The 27543-nt window shown below is 39.7% G+C and overlaps 1 protein-coding gene across 1 annotated transcript; it reads left to right on the top strand.

The window, feature by feature from the left end:
* Positions 1-3714: 3714 nt before the first annotated feature.
* LOC129768883 (pyrroline-5-carboxylate reductase 3-like) lies at positions 3715-5019 on the top strand. Its single transcript, XM_055770820.1, has 4 exons — positions 3715-3949; positions 4012-4259; positions 4317-4734; positions 4790-5019. Exons 1-4 carry the CDS (start codon positions 3859-3861, stop codon positions 4861-4863), a joined length of 831 nt encoding a protein of 276 aa, XP_055626795.1. The 5' UTR covers positions 3715-3858; the 3' UTR covers positions 4864-5019.
* Positions 5020-27543: the final 22524 nt, after the last annotated feature.

Raw genomic sequence — 27543 nt, 5'->3', positions numbered from 1 at the left:
TTGATTCCCACGGAAAACTACCCTATGCAAAATATCAGTTCAATCGGACTTGATTTACTAGTGTCGCACAGCCGTCAATGTTTGATTTTTTTTTTTTTTTTTTGAAAACTGAAAAATTACCCAAGGGAAGAGTAAAGGGAATCGGGGTACTCGAAATTTTTTTGTTGATGCCACATGTCTTCAAATTGCATGAAACGTCGAGATCTACTATCATCCCGAAATTTTTTTTTTATCAAAAACCGACACTCTGGGACTTTGTCGTTTTTTCGGAATACGAGGCAAAACGTATGGTTTAGGCTGCCAAAATCGTCGATTTTCCATACCGAACTTCCTGCGGAATGTTGATTTGTACGATAAAAAATCCTATGCAAAGTATTAGCCCATTCGGACTTCATTTACTATTGTCGCAGATCTCAAAATTTAAGTTTTCTGAAATAGTATATTGAATTGAGGAGGTTTTAAACTATTCAGTTCATTCGCCTCTACTGTTCTAAACGTTTCGTACCCTATTTATATAATTGGTCCGATAGTAATTTGAATAACGAAATCTTTGTTTGGGTTGCGTCTGGAATATTCACCATGAACAATTGCTCTTTGTATAGCGAATCCGTTTCCATCCGTTCCTATCTATTGACATTCGTTTGTTATTGTCTGTAATTGTTGGGATTGTGTCCTCAAAGTCAATTGTTCTGTATAGTTCAGTTTGTGTGATTCGTGATATTTGCAGGCTGAGAACAACCAAAGGTAAGTAAGCACAAATATCTATGTTTATAATGCAAATACAGGTCGGACTCGATTATCCGGAATGATGATTTTTTTTCACTCCGGATAATCGAATTTTCCAGATAATTGAGTCAAACAAAAACTTAAAAGAAAATCTCACGGTGAACGTAAAATAACCATGATTTGCAATGTTTTTTTATATATTGCAGTGTCGTAGCCAGAAATCGGCTAGCGCTCCCTGAAAACCGAAAAAAATCATCGCCTTAATACAGCTCATGGACCAAAATATTGTACAAATGGGAATGGTCCAGCTACAAGCAAAAGCTTATGCGTGAGCTTCTTGGATGCCAAGGGGAGTTCGATGACATTGTTAAGCGAATCAACATTAGGGTTTCTAAGTTTTGGGTAGCCGAGACTTGAAGCGTGGTACCGACTGATTCCATTGTCAAGATGCAAGATGCTGTTAGCCCGTTGTAGATTGTAAAAGAATGCATACTTTCAATTCTGAAGAAATTGATTGATCAGGACAATAACGTGCACGATGAGGATGTTGAGTTTGAGGCCCTGGTTGACAATGGCGTAGTCAACATTGTTTTGCATCCAAACACATAAAGAATATTTCAATAGGGACGCTACAAAAGTAGACAGATAGGGACAGCAAACGACGCCATATTTTTTCCCGCTCTCTTGACATTTCTCTTCTGTTTGGCATTTCATAATGGAAAGATATTTGATCCAACAACGAGTCGAGATTATTAAAATTTACTACCGAAATTCGGAGTCAATGGCCTCAACTTTAAGAGCGATACGTCCAATTTATGGTCGTTATAATCGTCCTGCCAAATCAACAACTGAGCGTCTAGTGGAAAAATTCGAATCCACAGACACAGTATAAAATGTTCCCGTGCCAGTAAGACAAAGAAGTGCCCGTAATGTCAAGAATATTGCTGCCGCTAGCGCATCAACTGAGGAAGACCCAAATCAGTCCCTCACACGACATTCTCAAGCGTTTGGCATCTATGTGACGTCGTTTGGCGAATTTTGCATCCTTAAATTGTCGCAAGAACTGAAGAACTGAATGGCTTCGTCAATAAGCAAAATATGCGTTATTGGTCAGGCAGCAATCCACACGTACTCCATGGGTCACTATTGCGTCCCGAAAAAATTACCAGACCAGAGACCGAGATTTTGAGCGTTAAATTCCTAAACAACTGAACGAAATGGTATGATAAACACTTCATTCGAAAGGTGACATGTCTACGCGTTATATGCTAGTTACTTTTTGATCCAAAAACTTGTTTCAATAGCCCTAAAATTGCATTCAAAACAGGCTATTGAAATCAAACCAATCGGTATATAAGCGAGTGCCGCTCGGAAATCCACTCAGTTAAGTTTGCGGAGCGATTGAGGTACGATCGCTGGAATGAATAGATGTTTCCCTAACACAAACTTCAAAACCATGGAGCCTTTGGAAATCGGTATTGCAAAATAGACGCAAGCAGCGGCTACTTTTGTACTCACTTGCGTATCTGGAAATTGGAATGTTTCCCTACACAGACTTCAAAACCATGGAGCCTGTGGAAATCGGCAAAGCAAATTAGATGCAAGCAGCGGGAACTTGTGTGCTCGTTTGTGTTTTGCAAATTGGGATGTTTCCCCAATACAGATTTCTAAAACATGGAACCTGGAGAAATTGGCATAGCAAAATAGATGCAAACTACGGGTACTTTTGTACTCGCTTGCATTTTTGCAAACCGTAATGTATTATCCCAACACAGATTTCGAAACCAAGAAGTTGGAAAAATTGGCATTGCATTGGCATTGACATAGTTTTACGTCAAAAAATTGAAAAATAAATCAAGTTGCACGTATTTTACTGTTGCAATATCGACAGCATACACACTAATCGCAATTTCAGCGGCCTGGCTTGCATTTTCGTATTTATAAAAGCAAAAGTGTAAAATGTACCGAATTTGTTGACCTCCATTATTAACACTCAGAACTGAATGGAAGAAACAAAAAATAGCAAAAGAATATTTTAAGTGTGAAATGTCATCTTTACAACGAGCTATGATCGATATTACGCAATATATTGATCACTAAATCCAGCTATCGAAAAAATAATGGATAACTTTTTCCCTACCCTAATATTTCAATAGGTTATCTCACCTTCAAATCGTTGTTAGGAAAACACCAAATAGGTAATTTTTTTTGCGATGATGATTTTTGATGCCGATGGGAAAGAGACAGAAAAATATTGGTCTTACGAAAGATAAACTACTACGCTTCGCGTATGAAACGTATGAAACGTTTCCTGTCTGTCTTACCCCCACCAACTGCCTTTTTTTCCCGCACCTCAGGAAATGTTCAACATTTCGGTCAATTTTTAAGCTACATTGAACATTGTTTTTTGGCGAAACATATCATCATCAATCAGTACGGAGAACAATATATTAGGATTGCAAAAGAACGATATTAGTTTCTATATTTTTGGAAAACATAAATTTCAAATGATACAATCGAAGTTCTACTTGGCCTGATCGTCTTACCCCTGTTCACCTATTAATAATGTAACTTCGATGAATATTACGTAACTATTAGTTTTTCTATACGACACTATCGTGTAGTTACCCTCTTTTGTCCCTGGAGCCGCCAGCGAACATAACCCATGGGTCGCATGGAAAAGTGGGAGAGCCATGCGTAGTGCTTTTGTTATCATTCTGACTCAGCATAACTTAGGTTCTGACACTCGGATGGAGTGGTGTGTCATTCCAACCAGACTATCAAACGGTCTTATTCTATCGGAACACTACCTGCGTTGATATTTCTAATCCTGCCGGTATTTACAGTGCTTACAATCTCTTCGTGATGCGTGTAACTTCTTGCACTAGCAAACTTTTCCTATCGATTTCAATTACTCCCACGCACACAATCTTACGCGCCCCATCTCATTCTTCGTCTCCTCGGTCACATGACTTTTCGCACGAATTACATCATACCGCTCTCTGTTGCATCAACTGCAAGTCGCACCGAGTCAGCCACTCGTGGAGAAAATCTAAGTGCACTCTGCTCTGCCACGTTTATTTACGGGGGAGAGAGTACGAGAGTTTAGTGTCAGAATCCCGATCTGTCAGAATGCGGCTGGTTAGTAGTAATCTGTTGAAAATGGGCTTTTTGGGTGGCGGAAAAACCGCACAAGCCATGGCGAAAGGATTCATCTCGGCTGGTGGGTGCTTCTGGTTACTGCTCGGATTGTTTTGTTTGTTTCAATGTGTGTTCTATTTTTAGGTCTGGTGAGTGCAAAAAACATCACGGCAAGCTTCAGTCCGAATGATGAGGTGAATATGCGTGAATTCAAAGAGATGGGATGCGAAACGTTCGTCGATAATATGCCGGTGGTGAAGCAATCGGAGGTTGTGTTCATTTCCGTCAAACCGTGGATTGTGCCGACGGTTCTGCAGCGTGTTAACATGGCGAGCGCGGATAAGCTTTTCATTTCGGTTGCGATGGGACTTGGGCTGGCAGAACTAGAAGCTGTAGGGTGATCGCGATGTGTTGGGTGGACTGCTAATTAAAACTGTTTTGCTTTTTAGTCGCTATTGCCAACGGCTCGCGTGGTGCGAGTCATGCCGAACACTCCCACACTGGTGCGGTGTGGGGCGGCTGTTTACGTGCGTGGTAAAGCGGCCACTGATGACGACTGCTCGTTGGTACAAACTCTGTTCGAATCCGTTGGAACATGTGAGGAAGTCACGGAAGCACTGATAGATCCCATTACGGCCCTTTCAGGCAGTGGTCCAGGATACGTTTTTACCTTCATTGAGGCTATGGCCGATGGAGCGGTAAAAATGGGACTATCGCGGGATATAGCGTACAGATTGGCAGCACAGACAGTGATGGGAGCCGGTAAGATGGTGCTCGAATCCGGAGCCCACCCGGGACAGTTGAAGGATGATGTTGCGAGTCCAGCTGGTTCAACCATCGCGGGGTTATCGTTTCTGGAGAAGCATGGTGGCTTACAGTGATTTTGGATTATGACTTCATTGATCATATGTTTCGTTTTCAGCTTTTCGTCATATCGTGAGTGGAGCCATCGAAACAGCGACACTTAGATGCCGGGAGGTGTCGAAGAAAAAATGAACTATATCGGAACAATTACCTATCACGATAACGTTCGCGCATATCGAGACTTATGCTTTAATGCTATGAGTTACTTTCTCTTATACATCTTATTTTTTTAAGCTTTATTGAACTTCTTCAGAATGACAGACATAGTTATAAAATTTCATATATTGCTGTGGATATTGCAATTGAATAAATTATTTGAAAAAAAATGTTTAAATTGTGTTTATCGATGCATACTTCGCATTTCATTCAGAACAAACGGGTAAATACAGTTGCCCTCAAATCGTTTTGTTGGCACGGACATGCGTTCCTTGTTTTGAATGTCTGAGAACATTCATCCCATTATCACGATGTACAGTGATAGGCATTAAAATGCCCACTTTGGATGTTTATAATTTTTTTCTCAACTTCTGGACTATTTCTTTAAAAACTGATACCGTAGTGTTATAGAATTGTTTGCTAGCTATTACTCTTTCAAGTAATTAACATCTAAGTGGTGCGGACTCAATCTACTTCATTTTCAAGCAAATTCATGCATGTTTTCAAGCGATTTCTTGCAATAAATTCTCAGACCACCAGAGATGCCAGATTTACAAATATGTTTGTAAATTTACAGACATTTCTGTAAAACATTTCTATTTTTCTATTTTTGTTTTAGACTTTTTGGATATAACAATATTTCACAGGTTTTTGAAAAATAAGAGGCTCTATCCATCACATCAAAGATATTTGACTCACCATATGACATTTTTCCACAGTTTTAATACAGAAAAGTTATTATATTTAGTTTATATCAATACACATGACGTTAGACCAGCGATACTCAACCAGCGACCCGGCAGTCTTTCTGGTTGGCCCATCTGGTGTGTATAAAGTTTGGAACTCATACACATAAGTACTTTTGCCCTGACATCATTGCAGACGAAAGAGAGCATACGATTATACACAATTAATGAAAAATTGCAATCTATGCAGTTAAGGAAAAATCTTGAACGAAAATTGTCTATGATAATTATTTTCTGTTCTAGATAAGATTGTTTTGCTGAAATGCAAGGAGATTTATTGAAAATAGTTAAGTTAGGGTCAGGACTATGTCTTCTAAGTATTTGAACAACATCGAATAAAAATTTTAATTCTATTTTCAACAATTTACATTCGCTTTGCGGGTCTGCTTATGACGAAATATGGGTTACTGTTCGATATTGTTACCACAGACATGGTTCATGGCCGTGTGGTGATCTAAAACTTGTATAGCCTTGCATGGCGGATGGTATACACTGCATTTTCTTATAAATTTCATCAACGACAAGACCGCAAGCCTTGGTGGATGTCCAATATATCAACGAAGAAATAATGAATTTTATAAAAATTAACAACGCGTATGTATGTGTATGTATGTATATGTAGATCGTTGAAACATTTAAACACACTTACAACACATAAGTTATTAAGTGGTCCGAAAAATCAATTTTTTCCACTTTTTCCCAAAAATGACAAACGAAAATTAATAACTATTGAATCACTGAACCGATTTAGATGATCGACATATAAAATTGAAACTAATGACCTAGCCTTTTATTAAAAAATATTTAACTTGCGAAAAGAATAATTATATTTTAGTATTTATTGATTTTATTTTTTTTTTATTAAATCGTTTATTTTTACAGGCTCAGTTACATAGGTTCAAAGGAGCCGAACTCCTTACTGTATTGTTACTAGTATGTATATAAATTTTTCCTTAATTCTAATGTTAATAATATAGGAAACCGATTACTCGCGGTCGACTCAAGTTTAGAAGGGTGACATATTTTCTTTCGGAAAAGGAGGGGATATGAGGATATATTGACAATGATCACACTCACACTCTCAATCACACTCATCACACTCAATTCTTAAACCTATCTTATATCTAACATGTATTTACATTTCACCTTATTCTATTGTTAGTAAGAAGGGATTTGATTTCTCGCGAAGGAAAATGAAAAGGAAAATATAAGGATATAAGGACAATCACACACGAAGATCGATAACTTTTAGGAAGACATATATTTGGAACATGTAATCAAGGTCTAACCGAGCCAACACATCTCTCACCGGCACCATGGGCTGCCTTCCTCGGGCCCGAAGGGTGTCTTCTAAATTAAATCTGGCGACAAGATACAGCTCGCACGACCAAATAACGTGCTCGATGTCGTGGTAACCTTGGCCACAAACACAAAGATTGTTGTCGGCAAGATTAATACGAAAGAGTAGCGCGTCTAACGAACAGTGATTGGACATGAGTCGGGAGAAGGTGCGAATAAAGTCCCGACTCAAGTCCAGACTTTTGAACCATGGTTTGAGGCTAACCTTAGGGATAATTGAGTGGATCCACCGGCCCAATTCATCTTCGTTCCATTTGCGTTGCCAGTTAACGATGGTATTTTTACGAACTAAAGAATAAAATTCATTGAAGGCGATTTGACGCTGATAAATTTCGCCTTCAATTGCACCTACATTTGCTAATGAGTCAGCCCTCTCATTACCCGGAATTGAGCAATGTGAAGGGACCCAGACAAAGGTAATGACATAACAGCGTCTGGTTAAAGCACTCAAAATTTCTCGTATTCTCTCAAGGAAGTACGGCGAGTGCTTTTCCGGCCTCACTGAACGGATAGCTTCGACAGAGCTAAGACTATCCGTTACAATGTAATAGTGTTCAACAGGTCGTGAGGCGACGCTGTCCAGCGCCCAGTGTATTGCTGCTAATTCAGCAATATACACTGAGCAAGGATTCTGAAGACTGTGGGAGGTGCTAAAAAATTCGTTGAACACTCCAAATCCTGTGGACTCATTCATAGAGGACCCATCAGTGAAGTACATATTATCACAATTGATACGCCCATACTTTGCATTGAAGATCGTAGGAACGATCCCCGATCGATGATAATCTGGAATTCCATGGATTTTCTCCTTCATGAACAGATAAAAAAATACAGAGGAATTGATGTAGTCAGGAAAACAAACACGGTTGGGAATATACAAAGAAGCATCAACCTGCATGGAGATCAGCTGTTCAAAATTTCCGATCACCAATGGGTTCATAACCTTACACCGGATGAGGAACCGAAGAGAATTGATTTTAGTCGTTTTTTATTTTTTATGACTTTGGCGCTATATTTTTCAATATTTTTTTCTTGAAAGCTGAGGTTTTTTTACATAACATATCTCGATATCAGAGATGCTATTTTTTCGTTTTTTAGATATGATTTTTCAAAGTTAACCGGTGGTTCAAAAAATCATTTTCCCCATTTTTCCCACTACAAAAAGTCATAACTTTTGAACTATTGGACCGATTCATATCATCGGTAGTCCAAAACCATGAAAACATTAAAAAACGACTACAATCAACAATTACGAAAATAGGATCCATATTATCTGCAAGTTCAATATTTCTCAATTAAAACTTATTGGCTTCAATTTGATGTGTCGATCATCTAAATCGGTTAAGTGGTTCGAAAGTTATAAATTTTTGAAAAAGTCATTTTGGGAAAAAGTGGAAAAAATGATTGTTTGGATCACCCTAAAATGGAAATGGGCACCCTAATGAAAAATAAAAAAAAATACGAGTCTAATGTTTTGCGATAAAGAACAAAATTACAACCTTTGACGAAGATCTGAGAACCACTATATTGGTTTGGCGCAATGTACAAAGTATTAATGAATATGTGAAAATTCAAGTTAAAATACATTTCTATAGATCTGCAAACTTTTACAGACTTTTCCCCATTTTTAACAGACATTCACATGTTTTCACAGACTTTTTTCAAAAATCATCTGGCATCTCTTCCTTCCACTTTTTATCGAATATTTTCAAATCGCAGGAGTAAACATTTACGTGACTCTGACTTCGTTTGTTTTTATTTCGTTCGGAACAACGTTATGTCAAAGAGAGGGGACATTAAAAATGCGTTTCTCAGTGAAAGGCTTAGATGCTCTTTCAGAGATGCAATGGTTAATTGAACAATTGACGGAAAAATGTAGTTCGTTCATTTTATAATTTTAATTATTTTTGCCCTTGACAACAATACCTCTTTTATAGTGTTGATTATCATAAGAAAAATAACACTCCTGATCGTTGGATCTCTTTTGACATTTCAATTGGATCTTTTTTGACAGCCGTTTTGATTCAGTCCGCACTACCTAGATTAACATGTTTCGCCATTTTTGTTAGAATTTGTTTACTCTCTTACATGATTTCTTGACCACATTAAGCCCATCGTCGGTCCCTAGGGGCCGATTTTGAGCGTTTTGGTAGGAAAGTGCTGACTGACTGGGACGACAGTTACAAATAATAAAATAAAAATACATAAGGTTTGTATTCGGATGTTTTACAAAATGTGACTACTTTCTAGTCAAATTGCTGACTATTTTCTATCTGTACAAAAAGTATCTTTCGGAACTGGGACCGACACTGATATTTCGCAAACGCTGTTGATGCGCGTTGAATGGAAAGCGCAGCAAGAAAAAAAATCGGGGCTTAACGTGTTAATGTGTGCAAATATGCAATGACAAAAATAAAAGCCAACCCCTAAAAATAATATAAATATCACTCAAAACCTTTGATTAACTCCTCCATTTCTTCATGTTATGACAGTTAAAGCTGTGGAGTATTGTTAGCAATCGATGTTGAAGCGACATAAACAAAGTGTTGTTTACATTGTATTAAAAAAAACGAATTAGATAACGATTTTCTCAATGCGGAAAGTGATCGCATTTGGGACATTGTGTGCCGTATGAATTGAAGCCACGAGACGTCGAACGCCGTTTTTTCACGGCCAACAACTGCTCCAACGACATAAAATATATTGAATATTAAATTTGTAACCATTTTTGCAGAATAAAGCATTAATTTTTGAAAAAAACGAAGCAACTTACCGGTACTCCTATTCCAATATGTGCATTTGGATGTCGGGCAGGAATTTCATCGAAGAGGAATTTCTTCATTATCTTAACATGTGAAGATTTCTCATTGCTAGTTGAAATTTCTGTCTTGAATTCAACCGCAATAAACACCTTATGTGTAATTTCAAGAAAAATGATACATGTAACGAATTACATAATGACATAATTTATGCAAGATACCTAAACGTAACTGTTTCCTTATCTTAGTTTGTCTGGGTTTAATGGTAGATCTATTTTTTCTGTATTATGGTGACTTTCGACATATTTGGCTGGTTCGTCACTTTTACCTTCTTTTTCGGAAGATGTTGTTTTTTATTTGAATTTATTTGAAATTTAAAAAATCTTCAGTCACACCCTTAATGAATGTTAGTGTTTATACCGAAATTCTTGTAAAGAAAAATGGAGAAGTTTAATAGAACAATTTGTGGAAATCTTTTTATAGAATCAAAAGGTATCTGCTAATTCTTCTCATTTTCAGTCATGTTGTTATTGGAAAGAAAATTTAAACTGTTCGTCTTGCTCTAATGGATTCAATGGATTTTCAGGTGCGGTATGTTGCACTAGTCATGGAACCCATGGATCGGGTTTATTGGCGAAAAGTAGTGAATCAGATCTAATCTCAGTGAGATGTAGAATCATAGTAATAAAATAAATAAATGAAAATGTTGCACTAGGATATGTATGCAAACGGAGCTTCGCTAGGATTTAGTATTGTGTATATGTTGCTGACATCTATTGTCAGCAATTTCGATTGCGCGATACTATTTGGAGCAAAAATGATAACCACGCGCTCTTCTTGCGCAAAGATTCGTTTCCATTAACTGGACATTCAATTTTCAGGTATAAATTATACACACAGTAACGTTTGCATTAAAAAATGGACTTTTCTCGGATGGTGATGAAAAAACGAGGACAGATAATTGAATTTTATAAATTTTTAATGGAAGGTAATTATATTAGATTACTTGCAAAAAAATTCTACGCCCTTGCGAGCAGCCTTCCGGCAATTAACCGGAACATTCGCCATAGCGGACGAAAACATGCGTGTAGGCGTGTTTTTGAATTCTTTCTTCGTTTCATTTATCAATTCCTTCTCAGTTTTCGCGACAAAATTGTAGGAGTAGATCTTACGCTTCAGTTTTACCCAGAAATTCTCGATGGGACGCAGCTGGGGGACGTTGGGCTGGTTCGCCGACTTGGGTACCACATCGATATTCAGCCGCTCCATCTCCTCTAACGATCGCTTCGAGCAATGGGCCGACGCCAGATCCGGCCAGAACACCGCGTCTTCGCCCTTATGGTATTTCTTGATTGACGACTTTCTCGCTGTAAGTAATATACGAAGTGCCCTGTCAGTCGTTGCCATCCAGGGTGAGATAGGTCCCGTCGTCCATCACCACCGTCACGTCACGACTCGCCCGGGAAATCGACTCTTATTCACATCTTATTCAGCCGCTGCCGCTGCGTCATTGCCTGCAACTCCGCTTCCTGACATGTACGTCCAGGTTCACCAGGTACTTTTTCACTGTTTGGCCGGTTGCACCGACCTCCCGGCCAAGCGCACGCAACGATGTAGCCACTTTTCCCTCGATCTTCCTCTTCAGCATCCTTTGAAGCTCTTTGACGCTCAGGGTCGTCAGTCGTCCGGAACCGCGCTTTCTTTCGAAGCTCTGATTGTTGTCCAATACTGTCAAGATGTTCTAGAAGCCGGAATGGGCGTATCCGGCGTCCACAAAGTGCCGCACGATGTCCGTTTTCGACGCGATAGGTTACCGTTCTTTGAACGCGCACACTTCTGAACGGAGTAGCTTCACTGTTTTCGCAATCACGATTAGAGTGCGCAATCACGGATAGAGCTGTCAATTTTTTTCTGCTGACTTATGGGTTACTATAATTGATACTGCATGTGGAGTTCCGTCAGTGCGTGTGAAAGTAAACCCATGAAAAATTGGCAATTTTTGTTCATTTTTGTAATGCAAACGTTACTTTCCAAAATGTTTATTTGTGCATTGAAATATCCTCGAAGAAGATATTAAAACATCCGAAACTTATTCAAGATATCAATATTTGAATAATGTATTTATCACAACTTAACAAATCTCATAATAAAATTTCATGTTCATTATAAGCATGTGAATTAACCATACGTGGTAAAATATCCATCCACCGATATCGATAACGACAGACGGCCAGTGAATTTCGTTGCGTTAAGACGCACCCGGGGCGATTCATCGCTGTCGCCGCTCGATCCATATCTCTTACACGGTACAACCCGACAGGTGGACAGGTGCCGCAGTGATACGTTCCCGAAGCACCACCACACCAAACGGTTAACGGAATGTCGCAGCCATCAATGCAGAAGCCCGACAACTTGTCGCGTTTTATCTGGTTTGTCACTCTACGGTGTCGATAATTTATGCTTTGGGTGCCGCCGTGGACCTCTGACGGCGAATCGAGTGCACCACCATCCGATCGCAAGAAGCTATGAATTTTAAAACGCATTCAAAACGGGCCAAACTTTTGCTCCGGACATATAATATTATCGATTCGACCGGGTGAAAAGCCATCAACCTGACCATGGGAACGAGTCGTATCGACGAGACGAAGACGGAAAGTGAGAGAAGCGCTACAAAGTTGCTCATTAGTAAAAACGAAAATATCGGCATTATCATAAGACACCGACAAAGACCAGAAAACAAATAAGAAGAACTGTGTAATGGCACTGGTTTGTCGTTTTCTCCGCGGAGTTGTCGATCGGTTGATTTGATACGCCTGAAATGGGGGATTGCGCTTTAGGCAGCTAGATGGTGACATGAATGGGTCGTAATTTAACGCGGCTAATTTGTTTATACATGTTCGATTAGCGATTGTCGCCGTCAGCTTAAAAGCAGCGGATTTTGATTGCTTAGACTCTTCCGTATAGGAATCGTCAGCCGTAGATAAACGTTGACGGCGAATATTTGTGTCACCAAATATGACACTCTCGGACTGTAGCATTCCGGCTTATCGTCATTATTACGTGTATGATGATCATAATATTATTAGATCCCTCAAAGAATGTAACAACGTAACGTTGTTCCACGTCGTACAACAACAATCTTTACCACTCTATTTTAACGTAAATCAATTATCGTGACGGCGTTCAACTAAAACGTGTTGAAAGTCGAGCAACGTAATTAAAAAAAAAATCTCCCAGGCCCTTCGCTAACTGCTGACATCAACCGAAACCGTAATGAAAAGCCTCGCGATATATTTCTTGAAAGCTTTATGAGCGATAACACTAATGCGTAAATTTTAAGCCGAAAGGCATGTCGAACATTTCGACAGACACTCGTGGTCCTTCCGTTGTCTTCCGCTATCTTCTGCTCTCTCTATATTTTTGTTGGTACCCTGCGAATATCGAGAAGCTTTTATCCACAATCAATTTAATACAGCACGATGGGCAGAGAACCGAAAGTCCCGTCCGAAAATAAAAACCTGCTCTGAAGTGCCGCCATGCGCACAGCCGTCCGTCGTGTGAAATCTTCCCGGGCCACACTTTGTTTCAATTTGGCCCCCTTTATAATTGGCTCGCAGCTTCATCGTGACCATAAGGATCAAAGGATTTGCGTCAACAGCGTTGGTCAGCGTCAGCGAGCGAAACTCCACCCGAGAATTTCTAATTGAAGTGTGAGTGTTTATTCAATCCAATGCGAATTATAATTGGACTAACAACACCTAATACTCTATGTAGAGCAATCACTTTTTGTAATATTTCTTCACTTTTTCAATTTTTCTCGCCGTATAAACTTTCCTTGGGTGAAAATGAACACAACAAAACAGACAACTTAAACCAAACGACCCGTTCTCGAGCGGAATGCACCTTGATTTTTAATTTACGAAAATTGAAATAAATCGTTTCATATATCAAGTCATTTAACACAACTGCTACCATATTCAATTTTACACTTACACTTGTGGTAAATTTTTCACAATACACGATCGGTCATTGATATAAAATGCCACGAAGCAACCGAAATTTTATTATATTTAAATTTTATTTGCTTGAATTAATCGTATCATTCACCTTACTTGCAATATAAAATGCTCCCGACATTCATATATTTGTTGAGCAATGAGCGTTTGAAATTGGACAATTTTCATGATATGCTCGATTTTCAATTTTCAATTTGTATCTCAATATATTCCCGAAAGACGAAATCCTACGTCAAAAATACTAAAGAGCTTAGATAACTGATTAGGTCACAAAAGTTGTGTTAATAGGAAAAAATACATTAAAAGAGAGGTTTATAAATTTTACTAACATAAACTCCCTTACCTCTACATAAATTTTTTTTTAAAATGATATATATATATATATATATATATATATATATATATATATATATATATATATATATAGAGGACAAGAAGATGAGCGCTATCGCGCTCCAGGAAAACCTTTTTTTGTGCCATTTTTTGTGTGTGCGAATAAAGCATAAAGCGTCTAAATTATCCACTTCTCAAATCATTCCTATCCTTCCCTCAAATGCTCTAAGTTGCGCATGACATGATTTCTAACAGCAACAAGTTTCGACATGCTACTAAAAGCACAAAACAGCCACGCGCCAAAGAAAATGCAATCCTTCCCATCGCAAAGCAAGAAAACAATAGGAAATTGAACGGTGAACGGCGTGGATTTTAGTTATTTTCTTGGGGGAAATTTTTTTTATGCGGTCCCTATCTACCGCACAAAAAAGTTTTTTTCAAATTGTGCACCGAACACAATTTTTTACAGCTACGGGTGAAGTTTTGCACGATTTTTTTATGCGTTGTTTTTTTTTGTGCGGCCCTTATCCCCCGCACAAAACAAAATTTGCCTGCATAAATAAAAAAATCGTGCTTTTAAAAAAAACCCGTAATGTTTTTTGATTTTCTCAACAAATAAAAAAAATTTGGTTTTAGAGGGTTAAACAAAAATTGTAACGGGTTGTATCTAGGACACGACCGCTGTTTAATTTTTTATTGCTTCAGTAGACTCGAAAGATTCGAGTGGAGTCGAAAGCTATTACCGCTTCTCGTTCATTTGGTTCAACTCGCATCAGACATTCTCCTTCCCACTCAGATATCGATCACAAACAAACTTTTGCTTCTATATTCCGCCTGAGATGTGATCGAACCCCAAAAAAAAACGGACAGAAAACGAATGAAAACGGGCAGAAACGAATGTATTAGTTGCTCGTTATTGACAGCTCGGTTCGGGAATGCACACAATTCGGCAGAGCAAATGTATCGGAAAACGAGAATACTTCCAGTTTCCATTAATTTAAACTGTTTTAGTGGATTGTACTGTATAGTATATCAAACGAATCTTAGAGAATTTCGGATTCCATTGGTGTGCAAAGTATCAGATTTTGTTCGCTGTGAAAAGAGTTATTTACGTTAACGTTATTTCACAAAAACGTGACCTGTTTTCTGATTTGGCACCCTTCCTGAAAGACGTAGTTCCACGTCAAAAAAAAAAAGTTAAAAAAAATAAACAAAATAAATTGCACGTATTTTTCTGTTACAGTATCAACATCATAAACACCATTCACAATTTCAGCGTTCTGGCTTGCATTCTCGCCTTTATTAACCCCTTCCCGTATTATTTAATATGTTACACATCAAGTGATTTCACTACTCTGCTGAGCGTTCTAGCGGCACATGTTATGCAAGTACATCACTAGTGGGCCCCGATGTTGTATGGGAAAGGGTTAGAGGAAAAGTGTAAAATGTACCCAATTTTCTCTTTGATGACTTCCATTGTTAACACCCTGTAACTCACAGCTGAATAGAACAAACAAAAAACAACACAAGAATTTGTTTTAGTGTAGAATGTCACCTTCACAACGAGCCCATACTTGAAATTGTAGAATCGATAAAATGCGAGATATCGATCACTAAATCCACATACCGAGTTTTATGGTAGTCGGGATTTGCTTCCAAATAAACCTATCGCTTCAATCAAACCGAGCACGGTAGTCACGATTCGCTTTCAGATAAACCTATCGCGGTCGTCACGATCCGCTTGCAAATGAACCTGCAATTGAACCCAGCGCGGTCGTCACGATCCGCTTCAAAATATTCCTAGCGCAGTCATCACGATCTGCGTCCAATTGAACCAAGCGCGCACGTTGCGAGCTGCTTCTGGACGCGTATGAAAGTAATTTCGTCTCCAATTTAATTCTAGTGCTGCTTCAGCCAGCGAACAGCCAACATCCACACACGGAGATTTTGCCCGATGTGTGAAATCACTTCGGCGAACCGAAAGCATGTAATGAATGAAATAAATCACACCGCCAGTCTTCCGAAAAACACTTACACATGTCCACGCGATGTGAAAATTCCATGTTTTTGTTTGAATTCAACCATGATTCTCGCTAGTGTTGAGTGTCTATCCCCAACACGAACAATGATACACAAACATAGACATGTGAAAACAAACACGATGTTTATAACTCAAGAACATCATGTACAAACATATCACCCGATGTCGCAGTATTGATTGCTTTCGTTTCGTTTCTTTTCATACACGGAAAGAAATTATTCATCCCAAAACATTTCTTCGTAGAATACTTTTTCACAGAAACGAACTTGAAATTTAGTTCGCATTTCAAAAATTGCACGAACTAAGAGACTATACATTCATGCACCAAAATATATATTTTTATTAAGGCTCATATGGCGTCAGTCTAACGGGGCCGGGAGTTCAATATTTTGACAATGTTTGCTTACAACTATGTTAGTAATATGTGACCGATTACTCGCGGTTGGCTCGAGGTTAGTATTACAAGTGTTCTCATAATTGGGATGTTGCAGTCTTCAGTGTTCTGTACGTGTGCCCGACATGGGATACTTCCTATTGGGATGCAGCTGACCGTTAATCAGCAACGCCCCCCTAGTCTGCACCCCATATCTAGCGTGGTGCGTCTTTTTCGACTCGAGGAATCCAGGATAGAATGATCACTAGCCGGCGCAATCATCAGCTCGTGTAGAGTTGTCATGAGCGGTACAATCTTTGGCTCTTGTTGAATCATCAGTGGACTGCACAACCTTCGGCCCGTGTATCTGTAAAGAGTGTGTGTATGTATTGCCGCGACTGAGTAAAAGTTTATAGATCGTTCATGCACATTTTGCAAGTCTGATTAAATAATCCTTGGTTTCGTTCAAAGAAAACATTCTCTGAATAGAAAGAAGCTTTCTATTTTTTTTTGCGTGCATGTTAGCAATTAAAGTCTGGGGAGGCATAGCGGGCGACGTCGTACAAATGCTGACCAAAAAAATAAATACCCAAAACTTAGTTTTAGATGCAACCTTCAGCGGCACACAGCGACTAAAACACACCATTAATTTCTCGATGTTATCACAAACTGAATGAAGGAAAAAACTAAAAGCTACACTTACACTGCACTACATATGCTATGTGTGCATGCGATTGCATTATCCAGCCAAAATTGTTGCTCCCATGGTCGAGTGGTTAGCGTCACGCCTAACATGTCACTGCTGAATAATTCAATTTTAGTACTTGTTCAAATAGCTAATAATAGCGAATGTTACATGAATTCAATATATAAATTGATGCGTGCACTAAATAATGATATTGATTGTAAAAAACTCTGATATCAATCGATGTTTATTTTGTTCAGAACAGAAAAAGAGGTTTATTTTATTTGCCCAATATTTTTGATGAAGCACCCATTGTCATGAAAGGAAAGCATTTTTTCCATGTCAACATACCAACACACCATGCGTTGAGTGGTGGTGGTGTGGTGTGCGATTCGCTTCTTCTACTCTACGCACTGCCGGTGCTTGGGGTGAAAATGCAAGAGAAACTGTACACCATGTTCGAACATCATGTGAAACATTGGGATTAAACATCGTATGTCCAAATATACCACGAATACAAACATGTCACATTTTCTAACATAGGTACGAAAAAATCTACAAACATGATTTCAAACACAAAACTGTGAACAGCAGCGTGGACATGTTTTATCCGGACGCAGTGTTTTTTGTGAAACATGGAAGACTGCACACCGCACTGCAATTTCGATCTTTATCAAACTTTTTGTTTTCTCAAATCCAGTGGATTTTCGATGAAAAGGACGTATCGCGGAGAGCGTTTGTGTTTGTCGGAGGTAAATAATGGTGGTAGTGGAACAAATATAGAATCGTTGAGAAAGAGATGCAGAACCAGTGGAAGCGATCTGTCGGGAGGGTTCCATACCTCTCACGCTAAAGCTCACGAGTTCAATTATCACTACCGATATTCTTCCTTTGGAATGGGAGTCGTGGTCAACGGAAAAACTACGGCAACCATCGATTCTTTACAGGACCATCCAAATTATGAACTAAAGAGTTATTTGTAAAATTTCGAAGCATTCTTAAACAATATCCTGATGATGATGATGATGATGATGTATTGAATTATATCATCGCTTAACTTTCTCAGTCCGTTCGTCTTCTTTTTGAAAAAGACCAATTTTGAAACTAAACTAAGGGCAATTTAGAAAGTCTCACACAGTGTTGTAAATGGTCGACATTTTTGGTGACCATCACATACTGCCCTCGCGTGAAAGCTACGGCTCAATATGTACTGTGTACGTGACCAAGAATACATTGCTCAGCTCCAACAGTCACACCACAAATAAATGCACTGCCGCAAACACGACCGTCATTTGAACGTTTCTGTCGAACGTACACAGAAAAGCGGTGAAAATATTTACTAATTTCGACTAATTTGACATACCACGTGAACAGAAGAAGTACGACAAAGAACCTGCCTTGCTGAACAACCCAATAACTTGAAGCGTATTCCAGAAAAGAAGAACATCGCTGCTAGGGTGGCTTTTCGAAAGATACGGTCCCTGTGAAAGTATTTGTTGTTCGAATTCTTGAATAACATGAACTTTACATTGACAGCGGAAGCTGAATCGAAACATCGAAAACAATGTCGTGTATTTTTAATATTACTCATGTGCAATAGTCCCAGAATACAAATTTCACCAAAGAATTTCAAATAAGGTACACCGGGGTAAGTTGAAATTCGGAGTAAGTTAAAACGGAAATCATAACTTTTACTAGGAATGATGGATTGACGTGATAAAAATATTATAGTAAACATTATCTTTCAACCCACCTTAGGCGTCGTGCACAAATCACGAAACGCTAATAATCTGGATTGTTTACCCCCTCCCCCTCTACGCACAGTGGTCCCACAGAAATTCTAGGTGGCATTAAATAGAAAGATGAATGGAAATGCCTTGAAATTGGGTTACGGGGTTTTTGAAGTTGCTGAATCTATTTTTGAGTCATTTTGGTTATGAACCCCAAAGCAAAAGCAGGGGGAGAGGGAAAAGTTTGATTTTTTTTTTGAAAAAACACCTGTGGGGTGTCTAAATATAAGTTTTCAAACTATCTGAACACGTTTTCAATATTCATTTTACCCAAAACCCAAAAGGGGTGCAGGGGGAGGGGATGACATTATAAAATTTTCGAAAAAACACGTGTGGAGTATCAAAATATTTATGGCATTTTTTCGCAAAGAGGTCAGAAGTGACCAGAACTCATAAAGGGAAAGTGTAGAAGAGACCCTAAGCAAGACATTTTGTTATCAAAAACTTTGGAGGTATTTGGAGTTTTTTCGTAGGTCTACTTTTGTATAAATTCAATGTAGAAGATATACTAACTTTCCAACATTCATTTCACGGCTTAATTTTTTTTTAAACTAAAAACGGAATACAAATTCGAAATCAGCATAAAATTCTCTATCCAGAACACCATCATATTATTTTTTAACGTATTTTGTAGCACTTGTGCAAAATTTGAAAAAAAATCGAGGGGTGGTATCCGAGACACGACCGCTTAGGACGTAGGACTACGCAATCTTTTTTTTTTTCAATTTGTTGATTTATCATCTCGGATATTATTTGCGAATACATCGAAAATTCATAAATAACTCTTTACTAAAAAGTTCCGAGGACCCTGAAACGGTTTAATGGCTTGCGTAGTTTTGTAGAATCATTTCGAGAAGCAACAATTATTTCTTACCTTTGAGAGAACAATACACTAATTGGTCAATGCACGCATTGCATTGAATATTTAACGATAGGCATCTTCCGTGCATCGCTATTCAACAAGCATCAAACACGCGTCTAACAGATGCACACAGTTGCAGCGATAAAATTCAAGTGAAATATTCGCTAGCGTTCACAGCTCGAGGGGAAACATGAAACACAAAACGAGCAGAATAAGCGACCTTTGTTGTTTTGGGGCGCAGAAAGATTCTGAGAATTTTCCTCAGAGGAGATGCAATACTTATACGCTAGCGACAGCTTACATACTTCGCAAATATTCTCTTTTCGCTATCCCCCTTCGTTGTTTCTATTCTAGCGGCAGCATAAGTTGCTCGTTATTAACAGCTCTGTTCGGGAAAGCACAGAAATGGACACAACAAATGTATGAAGAAATGGGAATACTTCCAATTTTTATCAATTTAAACCATATAGAGACTGTGAGATTGTAATGTAAAGCATATCAAACAAATCTTAGAAAATTTCCGATTCGATTGGTATGCAAATCAGTAAAATCCGTTCGCTGCAAAAATATTTATAAACGTTAACTTTATTTCATAAAAACGTGACCTGTTTTCTGATTTGGCCCCCTAATGTAAGCCGTAGTCCTACGTCAAAACATGCGTGTTTATCGTTACACTGGTTCACTGCAACACTATGTTGTCACGTCGTTATCGCAACGAAAATCGTCACGGACACTGTTGCCATATGTGATATTAGATGCTTTGAAGGTTATAGAATAAAACTAGACCATTCATTCGGTCAGGCATTGTTGTTCATTTTTCTATTCAATGCCACCTAGAATTTCTGAGAGAGTACTACGTAACGCAATTTCCTATCTCTAATACACAGAATGCAGCTTGCAATCGTGAGATTGCACGATGAATCATTTTTCCATCTCAGACCATCTTCATTCGGGATTGAGAATGAACATAACAAAACAAAGAGTGGAAAACAACATTCAATGAATGAATACTTCTTTGGAAGAATCGCACGAAAAAAATAACGAGTGAGTCAAATTAGACTCAATCTGCCTGTATGTATGATTTCATTTTCCCTTGTACTCTTTTCCTTGTCAGCATTCAAGTGCACCTGAATCCACCTTCTCGTTCACTAATAACTTGCATAAATATGGTCTTTTGCGTTGGCTTAGATCTTACTTGAAAGAAAAAAATGTCATTGCAATAGTGCACAGGAAACAACTTGATTTCAACTACCTATATTTTACTGCCGCGATCGAGGCTCAATGATTGCTCATTGAGTGAAAAACGAATGATTTTACAGAGACACTCGCTGGCTCAAGCAAAAGTTTCCAATTTGATTCTCTTACATCTAACGTCATTCCTAGAGGCAAATGAGGGAATGCAAAATTCTCTGAGAATAGATGAGCAGAATCGAGACAGTATTTTTCCGTTCAAATCAAGAATGAACTTTGCGAAGATGATAGGTGAATATTTTCTGTCTCAAATAAAGTGAGGCATAAACGGAGAATAGAAGGAACGAATTTCGATGCAATTTTGCCCATACCTGGAGTTAACTTGACGGTTTTCTCGAATTGGCTTTATTTTTTTTGCTTTGCGAATCGTTTTCGCCCCTCAAACAGTGCATTCACCGACCCTTGTCAGTGCTACCAAATATTCGTACTAAGAGTTCATTCTTAAGTTTCTATGTATATTATCGCCGGCAATAATTTCATAGTCCTACGTTTACAATGCGATCGTGCCTCGGACAACCACCCTTCTAGTTTTTTTTCTCTCCTTGCCTTCCGGATAACCCTTTATAGTTGAAGTGTTAATTTTTTTTACAGACCATAGTTTATAAGATGTACGAGAAGCGCCAAATAAACGTAAGTAGTTTTGGATTATGGATATAAAGAATATAGCATTTCCAATCACCATTAGCAGAAACAACCTTTCGCCATTATACGGGATTTCATCAATTGACTTCTTTCCGACAGGTGTTAACAAATGAGGAAAATATTTAGATAATTTGTCGATAACGAATCAGTTCCTTAAGAGGATTAACTCTCACCATTCGTGTCGGTGAGTCGAAATGTCATCAAACATATTCAGCGTGTCGGTGATAGCGACAACATCAACAGAGCAGCAGGTTTTTTCATCCATGCAGTCATGGTTTTTGCTGGGAAGAAAAACCTGTGTTCATTGCAGCGTCTGTTTTTTGTACACCAGACGAATCCCGATATATTGGATAAATTTACAATGTTATGCGCTTCGTTAAAAAAGTAAGTGTTTATTGGAATTTGGTGATATGGAAAGCGATCTACAGGGTGGCGCTTAGATCACGCAACGCTCTCTGAAGGAAACAAAAAAAACGATCGCGCTGCAACTATCGAGTTGTTGGTTCCTAAGCGGTTCAGTTGTCGACTTTGTATCGTTTGTTATTCGAGAATAAAGTATCGTGAGACATTTTTTTATACGATTTTTTTTGTGCAAATCGATAGCGTGACTTATGCGCCACCCTGTACAGTTCGATGCATCCGCTTAGACAAACCATATTTATCGAAGTTTTTTTTTCGTGATAGGATTATTGAACAATTTGAAAATATAACAACCTGTTCCAGAAGCCACTTAAGTACAACAAGCCTCAGACAAACATAGACTCGTACTGTTAAGAATTGCGAACGATCGGCCCTTTGAATCAGGTACGCATCAAGTCGACGCCGAAAATAATCGACGCGCTGTCGCAATTGTCAACGACAACTGACACATTGACAAATGACGTATCACGAAGTCAGATAAGCTGAAGATAAAACTTCTCGCCATGTGCTAACGCTAACTCAACAACTAATAGAGAATTCCAGTGTTAATTAGTATCTAGAAATTCTCAAAGAAGTAAATTGAACTTGAAATATTAGGTTCCTATAGTTCCTATAGTTTGTATAATAGTTGAATAATAATGAATTCATTATGAACTATACAGTAACTTTGTTAACAGCTACTTAACCTAAAAAGCGCATCATTAATCTGAAAGTCTAATTGGACCGAATAGTTACAAAACTAATTTGTAAGTGCGTTAAAAATTGTATGATATCCCGGTTAATAAATATTCATTTTCAGTCGAGTTCACGGAAAACCCGAACTACGAAACAGTTTTTTTAACACTCTCGAAAATTACGGCATCCAATAAGATTCCAGTCAGTCATGAGCAGTTCAGAGATGCAGTCTCCCAGTAACTGCAAGACCTGCAATCGGACGGACCATGCCGAGGATATGGTTGCATGTGATATGTGTGGAACCTGTTTTCACTACACCTGTGCAGGGGTGCAAGCCTCTATTTGCGACAAACCATGGTATTGCGGCCATTGTTCTTGCCGATGCGAAGGCACTAGTGGTTCAGCGATATCTGTGCACTCTGGAAGCTCTAGTGCTCGTTTGCGACTGAAACATCTCGAAGAAACGAAGGCGCTCGACGATCGTCTTCTTCTACAACAAGCAGATCTAGAACGAGCTTTTTTAAGCCGATAAGCATCAATTGGAAGCTGAAATTCAGACAGAAAGGCAATTCAGAGGAAGTACATCGAGTTTTAAAAGCCGAAACAGTGCCAGAAGTCGACGTAGCTACAGGAGCGAGCTACGAACCGTAGTCAACCGATCTCTAGATACACCAGTGAAAGCTGTGGATCCACAACCTGGCGCGTCAACATCCACTCCTGTTGAATCAATCGGGAACGTGGTGCTAGCGGTTCCAGATAAGCGTGATCTTCAACCCGTTCAGCAGTTACCTCCTCGCGACCATCCAGCGGTAGTCCAGGAAGTTACCGTTCAGCCTGTATTTACCCAATCCAGCGTCGACCAAGCCACAGTGATACATCCACCGAGAAGTCATTTGCAAACCATCGTTGCGCCTGTCGTATCGATAGCAACAACCGTTCTGCCGCAAACGGCGACAAATACTGATGTAATCCATCCGTCTGTGCAATCATTTTCAGTACCACTTCACAACGCCTTACAACAGGGTCAACAGAAACAACATCCACCTCGTCAGACAAAAGGACAATTTCCACCGACAACACAGTCAGGTTCGAAGGAGTCCGCGATACTAGGTACGAATCCAGTGGAAAGTCACGTTTCTATGCAATTTATTCGAGCATCTTGCAAATCCAATGTTGCTGTCAGAGCTGGTAGGGAAGCTACCCCCAAGTATTCGACTGGATTGGGGACTTCACCAGCAGAAAGAAGGCCAAGTTACGCTTAAAGCATTTAGTGATTACATAACCTCTATCAAAAGTGCTGCATGCAAAGTTTCAATGCCGACTGAATACCATCAGGACGATAATCGGCGAGGCAAGAAGGAGAAAGGTGGCTTTGTTAATGCACACTCCGTTGAGGAGAAGAATGGGATACCGCCATCAAGTTTGAAGAAGGAATATCAAGTAAAATCCAAAACATACTTGACTAAGTCATGTCCTGCGTGCAATAGAAGCGACCACAAACTTCGAACCTGCGATAAATTTATTGGCTTCAATATGGATCAAAAAAGACGTTTGGTTGATCAGTTCAAACTATGCCAACGTTGCCTGGGGAGCCACGGAAAGTGGCCATGCAGATCGCAGCAATCATGCGAAATAGATGGCTGTAAAGAATCCCATCATCGATTGCTTCACCCAGTAAACGTCAAACCGATTACCACTGTACCAAAAGCTGGTTCGTCCGGAATTATTTCGGCTCACTGTTCTCGCCAAGATGGCGTGCTGTTCAAAGTGATTCCTGTCGTTCTGTCCAGCAATGGGAAATCGGTCTCAACCTCAAGTGAACGATGCATTCCTGGACGACGAATCGAATGTCACGCTGATGGAAGAGGAAATTGCTGATGAACTTGGTTTAATCGGAAATATCAGTTCGCTGTGTATTCAGTGGACAGGAAGCGTAACCAGAAAAGAGCCAAAATTCAAGCAAGTGGAGCTACGCATCTCTGGCGTCAAATGTAAAACAGATTATGCCATCTCAGGCGTTCAAACGGTACCTCGTCTTGACTTACCGAAACAAAGTCTCGATTACGGAGAACTATCCAAGCAGTTTCCACACCTAAAAGGTCTTCCTATTCAAAACTTTTCTAATGCAGTGCCACGGATTTTGATAGGCTTAATAATGCAACGCTGAAATTAACTCTAGACAAACGAGAGAGACACAGCGGAGAACCAATAGCAGCCAAAACGCGGCTAGGGTGGACCATATTTGGAGGTGGCCAACGGGGCACGAAGAGCATCGATCACGCAATGTTTCATCTTTGTAAATGTGATGCAGATGAAGCGCTTCACGATCTCGTCAACAGCTACTTTGCCGTAGAAACTATGGGGGTAAATTCTTTGCCACTTTTAGAGTCATCCGAAGATCAACGAGCTAGGCAGATCTTAGCGGAGAATACCAGGCGGACTGAATCCGGAAGATTTGAATGTGGTCTTCTGTGGAAGAGTGATAACTTTGAGTTCCCCTGCAGCTACAGAATGGCTGAAAGGCGCTTAGCTTGCTTGGAGAAAAAAATTTCCAAGAATCCAGTGCTGAAATCGAAAGTGATACACCAAATTGAGGAATATCTGGAGCGCGGATATGCACACATAGCTACCGAAGACGAGCTTCAAAATTCAGATCCACGCCGCGTCTGGTATCTTCCCTTGGGAATTATACAGAATCATCGTAAACCCGAGAAATTCCGCATTGTATGGGACGCAGCGGCACGTGTAGGAGACATATCGCTCAATTCGATGTTACTCGTGGGTCCAGATCTCTTGACTCCACTGCTGAAGGTAATCTGCGGATTTCGGCAACGACAATTTGTTGCAGTAGGCGATGTTCGCCAAATGTTCCACCAGTTGCTGGTAAAACAAAGTGATCGACAAGCACAAAGATTCCTGTTTCGATCCGATCCTGATCAACCGCCTACAGTTTACATCATGGACGTTGTCATCTTCGGGGCGTCATGTTCCCCATGTTTGGCGCAGCATATTAAAAACACTAATGCCAAGGAATATGAGAGAACATACCCGGAAGCGGCATCAGCGATTATCAACAATACTTACGTCAATGATTTCTTGATTAGTAGAGACACCGTAGATGAAACTGTACAGATAGTAGAGGAGGTACGATTTATTTTCGATAAGACCGGCTTCGAGATTAGGAACTGGCAGTCAAATTCCGAGGAGATTCTTCGACGGGTCGGGGTCACGATCGATGAAACAGCGAAATGTTTTTCAGTGGAGAAATCTACAATAGCCGAACGAGTGCTAGGGATGACATGGCATCCTAAAAACGACTTGTTCGTATTTGAAACACAGTTACGGGAAGACCTTCTTCCGCTCGTATCGGGAAACATCGTTCCCACCAAAAGACAAGAGCTTCGGGAGGTAATGAGCCATTTCGACCCACTGGGCATCGTAGCCACCTATACCGTGCACGGGAAAATTCTAATTCAGAACGTGTGGCGGTCCGGAGTAAAATGGGATGACCCTATAACAGTGGAAGATTTTAAGGAATGGCAGCGTTAGGTGAGACTAGTTCCAAATCTGATGCAGGTTCAAATCCCGAGATGCTATTTTCCGCATTATATTCAGGGCAGTTACGACTCACTCGAACTCCATGTTTTTGTCGATGCCAGCCTAATGGCCTACTGTGCTGCAGCTTACTTCAGGATAATCGAAAATGGTTCCCCTCGTTGCGCTCTAGTAGCGGCAAAGACGAAGGTTACTCCTTTGAAACCTCAGTCTGTCCCACGCAACGAATTAAGTGCTGGAGTGATTGGAGTGAGACTCCTTAGAAGCATTCAGGAGAATCACTCAATACCAGTCCAGAAACGCTACATGTGGACTGACTCAACGACCGTACTTGCATGGTTGAGAGCAGATCCTCGTAAGTACCGGCAATTTGTAGCCTTTCGGGTCGCGGAAGTTCAGTCGGAAACAAGCGTTGATGAGTGGCACTACGTTCCAACGAACATTAATGTCGCTGACAAGGGTACCAAGTGGGGACCTGGTCCTTGTTTCAGCCCTGAAAGCTCGTGGTTTACGGGGCCAGCATTTTTACATCGACCGGACAATGATTGGCCACGTCAACCGATTAAATTTTCGGAGCCACAACATGAAATCAAAGCTGTTCAACATCATGCGGTGGTTTGGGATTCAACTATCGACTTTACAAAGTTTTCTCGCTGGGAGGATCTAGTAAAAAATCTAAGCTACTTGCATCACTTTGTTCATCGTTGTCGAACCAAAAATCGGTTAGCGACTGGAAAACGGATTGCAGTATTGCAACAGAGCGATTATGCAGTGGCAGAAACAAACGTTTGGCGGGTAATTCAGAATGCGGAATATTCTACCGAGATCTCCATTCTGCGCAAAAATTCTGATCTTCCGGATTACGAACGTAGGTTGTTGAAAAAAAGTAGTCCAATCGGAAAGCTGTCACCATATTTAGACGACGAAGGCGTGCTGCGTATGCGTAGTCGAATCAATGGAACTTCTATTCATGTTTCTTTCGAATTTCAAAATCCAGTGATACTCCCTAGAAAGAACCACGCCATTAATCTACAATTCTCAAATACCATCAACGTTATGGTCACGCTAATATTGATACTGTCGTCAACGAGTTGCGCCAAAGGTTTTACATACCCAAAATTCGTTCTGTAGCAAAGGAGGTTGTGAAAC

The sequence above is a fragment of the Toxorhynchites rutilus genome, chromosome 2, assembly GCF_029784135.1.
Source record: "Toxorhynchites rutilus septentrionalis strain SRP chromosome 2, ASM2978413v1, whole genome shotgun sequence".
NCBI classification, from domain to species: Eukaryota; Metazoa; Arthropoda; class Insecta; order Diptera; family Culicidae; genus Toxorhynchites; species Toxorhynchites rutilus.
This window is presented reverse-complemented; position numbering and strand designations above follow the sequence as displayed.

Bases quoted from the DNA above. Each gene is read 5' to 3' on its own strand.
- LOC129768883 (XM_055770820.1), top strand. From the start codon at position 3,859: ATGCGGCTGGTTAGTAGTAATCTGTTGAAAATGGGCTTTTTGGGTGGC. The intron at 3,950-4,011 runs GTGGGTGCTTCT...TTCTATTTTTAG, and splicing joins GAAAGGATTCATCTCGGCTG to GTCTGGTGAGTGCAAAAAAC. The intron at 4,260-4,316 runs GTAGGGTGATCG...TTTGCTTTTTAG, and splicing joins GGCTGGCAGAACTAGAAGCT to TCGCTATTGCCAACGGCTCG.